The sequence below is a fragment of the Aphanomyces astaci genome (assembly GCF_000520075.1).
Source record: "Aphanomyces astaci strain APO3 unplaced genomic scaffold supercont1.100, whole genome shotgun sequence".
Classification (NCBI taxonomy): Eukaryota; Oomycota; class Saprolegniomycetes; order Saprolegniales; family Verrucalvaceae; genus Aphanomyces; species Aphanomyces astaci.
This window is the reverse complement of record NW_009798363.1, coordinates 171,474-183,881: the sequence shown is the minus strand read 5'-3', so window position 1 is coordinate 183,881 and position 12,408 is coordinate 171,474. Positions and strand designations below refer to the sequence as shown.

The 12,408-nt window shown below is 47.0% G+C and overlaps 4 protein-coding genes across 4 annotated transcripts; all 4 read right to left on the bottom strand.

The window, feature by feature from the left end:
* Nucleotides 1-1,956: 1,956 nt before the first annotated feature.
* Nucleotides 1,957-2,730, bottom strand: H257_17210 (hypothetical protein; the record flags this gene model as incomplete). Its single annotated transcript, XM_009845910.1, has 1 exon — nucleotides 1,957-2,730. One exon carries the CDS (start codon nucleotides 2,728-2,730, stop codon nucleotides 1,957-1,959), a length of 774 nt encoding a protein of 257 aa, XP_009844212.1.
* Nucleotides 2,731-5,704: 2,974 nt separating this feature from the next.
* On the bottom strand, nucleotides 5,705-8,404 carry H257_17209 (hypothetical protein). The gene is made up of 2 exons (XM_009845909.1): nucleotides 7,435-8,404; nucleotides 5,705-6,520 (listed from the first exon to the last, which is right to left on the bottom strand). Exons 1-2 carry the CDS (start codon nucleotides 8,388-8,390, stop codon nucleotides 5,737-5,739), a joined length of 1,740 nt encoding a protein of 579 aa, XP_009844211.1. The 5' UTR covers nucleotides 8,391-8,404; the 3' UTR covers nucleotides 5,705-5,736.
* Nucleotides 8,405-9,126: 722 nt separating this feature from the next.
* H257_17208 (hypothetical protein) lies at nucleotides 9,127-9,360 on the bottom strand (the record flags this gene model as incomplete). Its single annotated transcript, XM_009845908.1, has 1 exon — nucleotides 9,127-9,360. One exon carries the CDS (start codon nucleotides 9,358-9,360, stop codon nucleotides 9,127-9,129), a length of 234 nt encoding a protein of 77 aa, XP_009844210.1.
* A 239-nt stretch (nucleotides 9,361-9,599) lies between these two features.
* Nucleotides 9,600-11,848, bottom strand: H257_17207 (hypothetical protein). The gene is made up of 2 exons (XM_009845907.1): nucleotides 10,910-11,848; nucleotides 9,600-10,303 (listed from the first exon to the last, which is right to left on the bottom strand). The coding sequence occupies exons 1-2, from the start codon at nucleotides 11,812-11,814 to the stop codon at nucleotides 9,691-9,693; spliced, it is 1,518 nt and encodes a 505-aa protein (XP_009844209.1). The 5' UTR covers nucleotides 11,815-11,848; the 3' UTR covers nucleotides 9,600-9,690.
* Nucleotides 11,849-12,408: the final 560 nt, after the last annotated feature.

Genomic DNA, 12,408 nt, shown 5'->3' with positions numbered 1-12,408 from the left:
TGCCGCCAACATCAAATCATAGCCATAGAAACATAGAGTGGGATACCAATCAGATCTGCAGATCTGATTGGAGGGTAAAGGCAACAACCAAACCATGCACAGCCACTGCATCAAATAACCGGATAAGAGTAATATTATCCGGGCAGTGTTAACGCCAACACAGGGCACTTGACCTGTGTGATAATAACCGTATCAGGTAATTACCAACACCGAGCAAGGTTGGCTTAACAGGGGTGTTTTAGTGCAATGCTAAGCTAGGCCATGCGATGGCGGCGCGTTATCCTTGCCCAGGTGCTCACAAGTAGTTGACGCAACGTGAAGTTAGTTTAACGTTGTGGCATCCACGGCAGTGCCGGTAAGAAGACGGTTCCGCACCGTGACGGGCCTACGGAAACCACTTACCTGCGATCGCGAAGGCTGCGGGGACACTCGTTAGAATTGCTCGGTACAGTACATCGATGATGGTGGTCATTATAGTCACCGTCTACCATCATTGCCACCCCACTATCCGCCGCCGTGGTCATACTACAATGTCCTCCATCATCGAAGCAGTCCTGCACTCCACCGTCCGCCATCGCCGCGTAATACAGCGGTGACCGTCTTCTTGCTATCTGGGGCGATGGTGGCAGGAAGCGGACTGGGGGAGTGCGTCAATAGAGAGAGACCTTTGCAAACCTGTATTTAAGACTTACGGATGGGATGACACATGGATGAAATCGATTACTACTCTGGAAAGAAATATAAGGAAATTTGTATATAATGGTGCATAGTTTTTTCATAAATTGTCCAAACTGGATGGATTCGATATCGATAGACCAATCAAACCACGACGAATCCAACGCGACTTCCATTGGTCAGAAAAAATAGAAGGAAAAGAGTTAGGGTGGATTGAAGATGCCTTACTTCAGCCCATATTAAAATATCTGATTATCACCCACTTCGAAAGTAGGACATCTGCATGGATTGATGCTTCATACTTTATCCCATATTAAATTTACAGATCACCTTCCGTACCAATATGGATGGGTGGTACTACAGTAGTACACTGGTACTACACGAAGTCATCACATACAAAATCCAAGTACTATTTTGTAATTACATCCACTTCCTTATATTTCTTTCCAGAGTAGTATATATTAATTTCATTGTGTGTTACTGTGTTCAAGCTAATAGAATAAATTCGCCAATGCCTATATTTTGACTTGGATGACTTGGATGACATGGGATGAATCCTGAATACTACGACCATACCCTTTCCCCCACGGAGACTACGTCTCCACCCCGGATAACGTACGTACAATGTTATGCCCGGGGTTTGCGCATTAACCCCTTGTGGACAGTGTGTTGTGTATCCAAAATTGAATCGAAATATCTTAACTTCCTTGAACTATCAATCCGGTTTGTCCCAGTGGATGCAGTACGCTGTAAGTCGTGTAACCGAGGGATGTCACATTAGGTAATATCAGTAATGCTCTAAAACAATCCACTCCATCACAACAGCTAATCTTCCATCTACCGGTAAGTACGCTGGAAAAGACTGCAACAGTCTAACTGTAAGTACGCTCAAAAATGCTCCATCCCAAAGCCTCGCTCGGAAATAATCCATCGTTTGCTCGAAAATAATCTTTTCCCAGCACGCTTCGTGCAGAGATCGATAACAGTAAGTGCCACTAGGACACGTTCTGCCTGTTATAGTAATATGGTTTTTCAATGATGCAAGAGATTGCATCGAGCATACAAAAGTAGATATCTTCCACTGACAGAATGGTTTTGCGAACTTCAATATCGCGAATCCCTCGGCGCTATTCAGGTTGTTGTTATTCATCAAATTAACGATGTTTACCACAAACACTACACGAGCGAGTTTGGCCTTTCATAACCAAGTCGGTTGTATGTTCAACCAAGTGGGTTGCGTCTAGGCCATGTCGCTTTCATTATGGCACGCGCAAGTCTGACTTACTTTGGCAAGTACGGTTCAATGAACGCACGAGCAGCGCTTGTGCGTTCATAGATACCTGGGATGCCGCGCAGACCACAGCCAAAACCCCGGGCGATCACCCCCACCAAGCGCGCGGTACCGTTTTCTTCGATGGTCAACGGTCCCCCCGAGTCGCCGTCACATGAGTCTTCTCCTTCCACCCCTCCAGCACCCAACTCGGTATCATTCACTGGATGGGGGAACAACGCAGCCGATGTCCTGGTATTGTTCCAGGTCGTGACGCTGACCTCCTGGAGTACTCGCGATTTGGGGCCACGACCCCAGAGGCGTCCCCAGCCACGTACCCAAGTGAGCACGTCCGCCGGAACGAATTCAAACGACACCGTCACAGGTTGGATGCTCGTGATGTTGCGGTCCAAGATTACGATGCCCAAGTCGGCGCCACTGGGGTCTTTGATTTCCTGGGTGACAGTGGCCAGTTCCCCGTCGGCAAAACCGAATATATAGTGCGTGCCCACGACCACAGACGGTAGTTTACCAGTCAAACAATGCGCCGTTGTCAAAACGACATTGGGGGCGATCAGACTGCCGCCGCACACGGTTATGTTATTGGGCGCCGGCTTGAGCCCAGCCACATAACGGTGCTGGCCGAATTGGGCTTCCTGGTCCCCGACGATTTCGAAACCGTCGTCAGGGGCCTCATCGCCCCAAGCAACTTTGGCTGGGACAATTTGGTCTCGAGCCAAGGCAGCGACGGCCACGGTCAAAGCGAGAAGAAGTGCGAACTTCATGGTGGAAATTGGAAAATGAATGGTCTTTCATCTACAGCCAAGTCAATCCAATCATTAACGTCAGACTGTGATTGCACTACCAAGTACCAAGGTTTACTAAATGGATGCGTACAACATACATACTGTACCATGTAGTCACGCACCTCTTGTCATTGATAGTAAGTCAACTTTGGCTTCATAAATACTAGTACTCCGGTACCAAGTACCAAGGTTTACCAAGTGGATGATTGGAATAATTCCCTCATTTAACAGTTCCACGGTTGTTTTGACCCGAAATACTGTTTCAATGAGGGAATTATTACATCCGGATACACCTTTTCTCCAGTACTGTAGTCCTGTAACCTGGGACTCCGTCCTACCCCCGGGGAGTACATACGATGCTAAATCTCCGGGGTTAACTGCACTTAACCCCTTAGTAAGAGGTTCAAAACAACAGTGGAACTGGTTACAGTAAACCCGTTCTACTGTTGTTTTGACCCGAAATACTTCAATGAGATTTATATGGATGGAACTAATAGTAATGAGGGAATTGTACTTCACGCAGTCAATCCCACCACAGATGTGGGTACAGTACGTTCACCCGTGCACCTTTCGCCTCCTTCACCCCCAATTGGGTACTTCCAACGCTCAGTGGGTTCGTGTGGATTCTGCACTTGCCACCGAAAAAGTCGTACTAACGTGAGTACATCTTTGACTGCCTAGAAAACCTCGACCACCAACAACCACGAAGAAAGCAAGGGTATGCGGATAGTACGATCGCATATCGCGCAGTGTATCAATCCACAGTACTGCAAGTGTTACTTTAATGTGGATCCTTCATCCTTCAGTCCAAGGTTTCCTTTCGCTTACCAAGATGTCCTCTCGCGAGATCGCGCAACCAACCATTGATGTATCGTCGGGAGAACACCTTGGTCTCGCGAGAGGACATCTTGGTAAGCGAAGTGACGCCTTGGACTGAAGAGGTGTCGACTAGTCATCTGATTAGAACCGGATGATGGGCACGGTTACGCGACCTGTATATTGTGCATCTGCAAAGTACTGTAGTCTGTAAGTAAATAGTACCCCGGGAGTACTATTAACAGTAAATATTGTGCTTTGCACTTGTTTTGGCGTCGGTTTTACGTGGCTAAAAGAGTGGTACATCTGCTGTAACTGTGTTACACAAAGTTGAATAAATACCTGGTGTTTTAGGTATTTATAAAACCCCAGTGTAATTCACTGGGGTTTTATAAATACCTAATAACTCTGAGCAATAATAATCACATGTGATGCTGAAGTGACCAAAACACCTTGGCTGTTATTCCATCGCGTAGTACGCGCTACCTGCATGTACTATGCGATGGAACAAGAAGATGGCGTGGTTTTCTACGATGTGGAACCATACGTACATCGCTGTACGGTAGAACACAGGCGCATGTCCTCGCTGTGTGTCATTTGTAATATCAAAAGTTGTTCATGAAGACCAGTGAATTGTGAATTTGGTCCCGAGAATAGCAGATATAACTTCGATTTGCACTTTTCAAATGTGCAAAAGCGAGGGAGTTGCATAAATGACCTCCCTATAATTACATTCTGTAACGAAACGTCATCCTAATTCACTGTACGGATGATCTAAAACACTGGGGTCGATGTAACAAACACCCAGGTTTATGGTGTGAATAGCCAAAACGAGTGAAAAGCACAATAGTACTTCGAAGTACTGTATTAACAGTAAATAGTACTAGTACTACGTAGTACTAGTATACGGGTATGTTGCCCTCAACCGGACAGTAAAGCATATGATGATCCAAATCAAATGTCACATAATCACTGCAAGTGAAGCGCAGAAATCCTCCAGTAATCTGCGAGGTTAAACCTTGGATAATGATAGGTTAAACTCAATCTACGTAGGGATAACTGGCCCATACAAACGTCAAGACGTATGGGATGGCCAAAATACGTCCGAGCCCATACATTTCTGTTGTAGCAAGGCGATCGGTTAAACTAAAATAGCTCTCTCATTTTTTCGTCAATTGTGAATTGGAACCACATGATCGATTCACCTTGTCGAGATCTATCGTTTTTGTGGTTAATTTGCCAGGAAAAAATAATACTGCAAATGGTATAACGCTCTAAAAAGTGCTCAAAATATCGTCGTTTCTAGGCTTCTTGCACCATAGCTCACGGAACTTCAGAATGCAAGGCCTACTTTTTCTTCGAGTGGGATCAAGTATAAGGTCATTTGATTGGCTATCGAACTTCGAAGTACGAAATAAATTCCTGCCAATCAGGTTCATCATTCGAAATAATATTCAGCGCTACAAGTTCATTCTTTTGTATTGTGGAGGTAATTATATTATGCGTCAAAACAAGCTTATAAACATATCGGGCATGAAATCAATTGTAGTTTTTTCGACAGGTCACTGAAATACGCAGTACCCATAGTATTTGTTATGATTGGTTCTATACAATTGTACTTACACTGTTACGAGTGTACGATATTCGTACCTGTACTCGATAGTATGTACTAGCCACTTATGAACACTCGCCTCAGTGATACTATAGTAAGTAGCATGGCGGAATATCAAGCGACCTATAGTCACCTACCTGTATCTAACATAGGAATGAGAGAGGGGCTGCTCCATCAGATTGAAATCAGCAACAGATTCTAATTAGCGTGGAGTAATATCAATCACATCTTTGTACACACAAAATCCAGTAAAAGGGTGAGTCTGGATGTCAAAAAAGAGGGCCAAATTCTTTGATATTTTGGCAATTTCGTAGAAATCGGCAAAAAATGAAAAATTATCTGTCTGGATCCCAAATTTGGCCGAATAATATGCATGGAATGAAACCTGCCTTCACACGAACGAGATGTTACGATAACTATACATTCCGTTTGTTTAGAAGTCAACTAAGTAGTCGTCTTACGTGATCATCATCGCACATATGTACGTACACTTGAACCCTATACTGCCTAATAACGTTAACCACGTCGCATACGCACCCAACTCTTCTTTTTTCTTGTTATTCTAAGGATGATTGGGTGGTGGGCACTTGGTGGTATTGGGTCCTTCCTCGTCGTGTTTGAACCAACACAAACAATAGCACGACCACCACCAGCCCCGCGATCCCAAATCCTGGCAAGAACATCTCAACCACAGAGGAGTCCTTCTTTCTCGCTTCCGTGAGTTGTTTGAGCTGCGTTTCCATCTTCTTGAGCAAATCTTGGTTCAAAAGTAGCTCTGTCCACCGCTGCTCTTTGTCTTGAACCACGGCGTTCTTTACTTGCTTCCACTCGTTACTAAGACTAGTTAACGCCGCCACCTGCTTGAGTAACTCGTCCACGTTGGCTTTCTGTTGGCTTAATCCATCTGCAATCGCTTGCTTCCCCGCAGCTACTAGGTCGTGGGTAGTACTAGTACTACTAGTCGCGTTAACTAGTAGGTCCATCAACGCTTGAACTTGTTTGTTGTTCATTGCTGCTTGAGATGGGCTAATATCTGCTGGAGCCAGTGGGTGCATATGGTAGCCAGGCACCCACGCCTCGACCACCTCGGGACGGGCGTACGGCACCCAGTGCAGCTGGTTGCACCTATGTGTGTCCAACTCGGCGTTGGTTGGGGAGATGCCGGAAAACTCGATAAACTGGTCCACCGATCGCACCAGTCCGTAGCTGTAGCTGGCCACATCCGTCATATCCACATATCCTTGAAACGGGAGCTTCAGGATGTTCTTGAGCCGATTATAAGTCTGCTGTTCTTGGTCGTACTTGGCGTTTAACGCGGCTGGGGGGGTATCTTTCCAAAAACTAGATCGTACAATAGTTGTTGTCAAATCGTTACGATTCAAGAACCAATCAAATCACATTCTTCTAAAATTTCTGCCAATCCAAACGGTTGACTCGGCCCAAACCATAGATTGTCAAGTCGATATATTCGAAATTGGATCGATTTACAGTAGTATACGACCAATCAAAAACACGAACCAAGTGACCAATAATCAAATTATCACTCTTCGACCAATTCAACATCGAAGTAGTAATTAGTGTGATACTGGACGCTCTTTACATACATAAAAAAGTCAGTAGTTACAATGAGAATCGATCGATAGATTTGGCAAAGAATCAGCACAAAAAAGGCCAAATATAGGGGAAAAGAAAGACCATATATTTTAATCGCTGCAAAGTATAGTTTGTACAAGCTTAAATTGGATCAAATGGATTCGAATGCTAGCTGAAATGCACAATATGTGTGTATCCCCGTGAATTGTTCATCCACTAGAAATAGTAATACTATTCCGTGTTCATAATTCTATTACTAGTAAATACGGTAGAAACGCAATACATACTATTAATAGCGAGTTAGTTACTAATTGTAGTTGAACCATTGTCAAGTCGATTCGAAATTGGAGGGGGAGGAGGTGCTCAATCGAACATGAATCGACAGACAATCGATCGACCAATCAAAACCCAGAACACGAATCAACTGGCCAATCAAATCCACTCTTCCACCATCGAACACAACCAAAGGAAGGATTTATGAGCCAATCAGATTCCGGAAAACCCTCGTCAACATCTAATTAGTGTATGCAACTTCAATTCGTACACCTTTTTACATAGTACAAAGTACTACGAAGAATCGATCGATGGATTTGGCGATTTACCACTAAAGTTAGCCAAAGTTTGGGTTTAAAACAAAGACAAAAGTTAGCATATTAACGTACTGAATGCGATGGGGGTCGCTGGTCCAGTTGTGAAACACAGCAACGCCATGTCGACTGGGTGAGTAAATGTCATATCCGTGCGTCCATAGCGCCATAGTCCGGAGGTATTCCTCTCCGTAGAACAACCACTTCATGTTGGCGTCCACCACGGCGCGCTTCTCGGCATGGCACTTGCTAAAGCTGAGTCCGCCGCCAAAGTACACGGCCATCTGCGGCCACTCGGAGTCGTGGATGATGGAGCTTCCCTTGGTATACGGGATCGCGTCGGCGCTGGACCGGTGCATGTGTCGACAGAGGTGTGTGGATATCGAGTCGCGGAAGGTCAAGTCTTGGGCGTGCATGTACTCAAACCCCATGGGATACGTGGACAGCACCGCCATCTCGTTGTTGGTGCGGACCCATTCCTTGACTAGCTTGGTGTCCCATGCCGTGATGAGCTGGCTGTGGGCATCGAGTTCAAGGCAGAATTCCTCGTCTCCGATGAGCTGCTGCTGCGCGTGGCGGGCGCCCGTGGGACCTGTGGACGTTAACGCGTCGTGACTGTCGATCGTGATGTGGGATTTGAACTTGCACTCGCCCCAGTGACTTGTTGCGAGCTTGCAGTACTCGTCCAGGCAGGTTGCATCCGTCGGCAACACTTGGTCCACAACCCCCACGTACACCCGATCCGGGTGCGTTGCGCGGGAGAACGCGGTGAAGAGCGTGAACCCGCAGCGCACGCCGTCTCGGTAGGACGAAATGCCGATGAAGATGTCAAACACAGACGGGAGGCGCGGCGGCGGTGGACGCAGATGCTGCTGGGTGAAGCGAAGCGGGGTGTTCTGGGTTGCTGGGTCCAGGATGTGCCGAACAATGCCGTGCTCCGTGTTGTAGTTGATGTTGGGTGGGTTGTACATGTCCACGGACGTAGATGCTACACCCGCCAGGGCGAAGGCAGCCGCGGCTCGGAAGTGCATGAGAGAGAAGCGTGGCTGATTGTTAGATGAACGTTGGTTGCAACTTCAATCGCGTTGTTACGTTTTTCCATTTAACCTATGTTGAACATTGACATTCTTGCCCAATCAAACAACACTATTGTCGAATAGTATGTGGGTTTTATAGGGTTTAACTCCCCAGGCAACAACCACAGCACACAGCGTACTACTAATTATTTATATGGATTTCAAATATCCGTGATAGTATCATGTGTCATCCAAACGTCATCACAACGTCATCCACCATTAATATTAGGTCATATCCTAATTAGTATAGATGAGAGTAAATTAGGATAATGCTAGGTCATTGTATACAGGCCTCGTCTGGGAGCGGCACGGCCTACGGCCTACCTGCCGCTGCCCGACAAGAAGAAAAGATAGATCATTCGGTGAAGTGAGAAGCTTAGATCCGCGCTCTCGTACGGCCGCGCTTGCGCAGACGGCCTCCCGGGCGCTCGGGGCCAACGTAAGGCTTGGTCACTACTTTAGGTTTCATCCCACAACTTCATCCAATGTCATCCAAATTTCATCCACATGTCATCCATGCTTTTAATTCAACAATTATATTATATTAACCATAGTATCCAAGGTTGGTATTAATATTCAATGCTGTCCCGTAAGTCTTAAGTACTAGTAGTACTAGTAAGTACCAAGTCCTTGCAAGATACGCATCTAAGAACCGCCTAGTGTGGTCTCCCAGGGGTAGTACTAGTATGTACTAGTACGTGCCGTTCTCGCCGATCATGTGGAAGCCCGAGGGGTATGCCGTCAGCACGGCCATCTCGTTGTCAGTGCGGACCCATTCCTTGACTAGCTTGGTGTCCCAGTCTGCGAGCAACTGGCTGTGTGCGTCCAGCTGCAGACAGAACTCCTCATCGCGGATATCAAACCATTTGAAAGATGTGAACACAAACGAATGAAAAGCCCCAAGACATTTGAAAGAGGTGAGCATACTTAACTGATTGCCCAACGTTATACTAAGCCTGGAGTCGTCCATGTTACATATATTGGATAAAGTATAGAGCTTTGCATGTATGATTGCTGGTTTGATTGGATGTTTTTTGGTGCGAAGATCTTCTATTGGTGATCCATGATTTCTCCTCTACAAATACATACCTTTTGAACATTATACTTTATCTATTTTCAAGTTCATTCACGATTTCTGCTGGTTGTAGCAAACATTTTCGGACAGAGGTAGTACCGGTACAGTACATTTTGTTCGTTTTTCAATTATAGTAATACTAGTAGTATTACTACGTGTCCAACGAACCGAGTTACCACATCACGCGTAGTCCGAGCCTTTGGCGGCACTACTACTACTTGTAGTAGGAGTACTACTACCAGGGCTACTAGTAGTACACCGTCGTCGCCAGCGTGTGACGAGTGCCACCGACGCCAGTGCGACCACGACCGCCATCGCCGGCAGAACTTCCGCTACGGACGCCGGCAGATGGGTGCGTTCTTCGAGGCCCTTCAGGTGCATTAGCTCCATGTTGTGCAGGATATGCTCCTTGTCTTTGGTCCACTGGGCTTTCAGGGCTTCTAACGTATCTGCGACGAGGTTGTGCATGTCGTTGCTGCGTTCGTGAGCCCCAAGTGCCTCCTGGACCCACCCCGGGAGCAACTGCTCGACGATCTCTGGCCTTTCGTACGGCACCCAGTGCAGTTGATGGCATCGTTCTTGGTCCCAGCTAGCGTTAGCATTGGACACGCCGTGAAAGCCCAGAAAAGACTCGATGGACCGGACCGACCCGTTATAAAACCAGGCCAAGCCAGTCGTGTCTACATCTCCATGGAACGGCAGCGTCAGCACCGCGCGCACGCGGTTCCCACTGGCCTTCTCTTCGTCCGCCCGGCGGCGCCGCGCGGCTTCGGGCAGTGGGTGATGCATGTACCTACAAGCATAAAGTTAGTTTAGCACAAATGTAGGATCAGTTTTATCAAGAAAGGGTCTGCAGGTGAAGGGGGATTGTCATAGAACCCATACTACATACAGTAGGTCAACAAGCAATCCAAAGTCCCAAGACAGTTGAACGAGGTGAACATAGATAGGATGGTGTGCAAAGGCCCGAGACATTTGAAAGTTGTGAGCATAAAGTGGTGAGTTATAATTAAGACATTTGAAAGAGGTGAACATAACGTCCCAAGACATTTGAACGATGTGATGGTGAAAAGTCCCAAGACATTTGAAAGTTGTGAGCCTAAACTGGTGAAAAGATCCAAGGCATTTGAACAATGTGAGGATCAAACCATTTGAAAGATGTGAACACAAACGAATGAAAAGCCCCAAGACATTTGAAAGAGGTGAGCATACTTAACTGATGAAAAGGCCCAAGACATTTCAAAGAGGTGTGAATCCATTGGTGAAAAGTCCCAAGACATTTGAAAGAGGTGAGAATAAAGTGATGGGAAATTTCCCCGGCGTGACACCCAGGTAGCCCTTATATAGAGTGTATATAGTAGGAAATTTCCCAATGCAATCTATATATATACATACGTACGACGTGCGGGAAGGGTCGTTGGTCCAGTTGTGAAACACGACCGACCCGTGGCGACTGGGGCTGTAGAGGTCATACCCGTGGGACCATAGCGCGTACGAGCGTAGGGATTCTTCCCCAAAGAACAGCCACTTGGTGTAGTTGTCCACCGCCACCCTTTTCTCGGCATGGCACTTGGAGAACGACAGACCCGCGCCGAAGAACGCCGACAGCTGCGGCCGCTCCGAGTACTCGATGAACAAGATGCCTGTGGCGAAGGGAATGTCGTCGGGACCAGACCGCTTGGAGTGGTCGCACAGATGGGACGCGGAGAGGTGCGGGTACGTGCCGTTCTCGCCGATCATGTGGAAGCCCGAGGGGTATGCCGTCAGCACGGCCATCTCGTTGTCAGTGCGGACCCATTCCTTGACTAGCTTGGTGTCCCAGTCTGCGAGCAACTGGCTGTGTGCGTCCAGCTGCAGACAGAACTCCTCATCGCGGATGAGCTGCTGCTGCGCGTGGCGGGCGATGGTCGGGCCTTGGGAGGCGGCGGCGTCGTGACTGTCGATCGTGATGTGGTCTTTGAACTTACACTCGCCCCAGTGACTTGTCGAGAGCTTGCAGTATTCGTCCAGGCAGGTTGCATCCGTCGGCAACACTTGATCCACAACCCCCACGTACACTCGATCCGGGTGTGTTGCGCGGGAGAACGCGGTGAAGAGCGTGAACCCGCAGCGCACGCCGTCTCGGTAGGACGAAATGCCGATGAAGATGTCAAACACAGACGGGAGGCGCGGCGGCGGTGGACGCAGATGCTGGTCCGTCAATCGAATGGGGGTGTTCTGGGTTGCTGGGTCGAGGTCGTAGCGATGGCCGTCGAACTCGATGAACGCGGCACTGACCACAGACAAGACGAACGGGAAGCGCATGACCACGTCGACAGCGGCTGGATGTGAAGGTGACACTGACATACCAGTACTAGGTAGTAGTAGTACTACAGTACGTATATGGTTATAAATATCTCACCATTGAGGTGATGAACCTACGGTAGTACTAGTATGTACTAGTACTGCTTACTACCTCTGTCCTGAAATGTTAGATATTTTGAAAAATCAACCTGATACCGGTCGAATTATCTAAAACAAGCAATATCTTCTATATGCAAGATGCTTCGAGCCAAAAATGAACCAATCAAAGAGATAAATTTAGCAATACAGATCCCATACTTTATCCTAACGTGAGGCATCAGCATCGCTGTTTGCTCACTTTGTTCGTCGATTTCTCGTTGACTACAACACATATTGAGGTGATACATATATAAAAATAACCGTAAGATGCAGCCCATCAATTGAGGTTCAAAGGATATCAATTTAAATAGTAAACACCTGCAGTACGGATTTTCAAAAGTAGCGATTTTCGTAGGCCACCAGTCATCGGCGCACGTTTTAGACTTGTGTACTGTATTGAATCCTCCAAACCTCTAGTCGTAATATGCTGTCATCATATTAGCTATCAAAGGAATA

Coding starts and splice junctions, on each gene's coding strand:
- H257_17209 (XM_009845909.1), bottom strand. CDS start 8,390: ATGCACTTCCGAGCCGCGGCTGCCTTCGCCCTGGCGGGTGTAGCATCT. Junction 6,521..7,434: donor AGCGACCCCCATCGCATTCA/GTACGTTAATAT, acceptor TGTACGATCTAG/TTTTTGGAAAGATACCCCCC.
- H257_17207 (XM_009845907.1), bottom strand. CDS start 11,814: ATGCGCTTCCCGTTCGTCTTGTCTGTGGTCAGTGCCGCGTTCATCGAG. Junction 10,304..10,909: donor AACGACCCTTCCCGCACGTC/GTACGTATGTAT, acceptor TTATGCTTGTAG/GTACATGCATCACCCACTGC.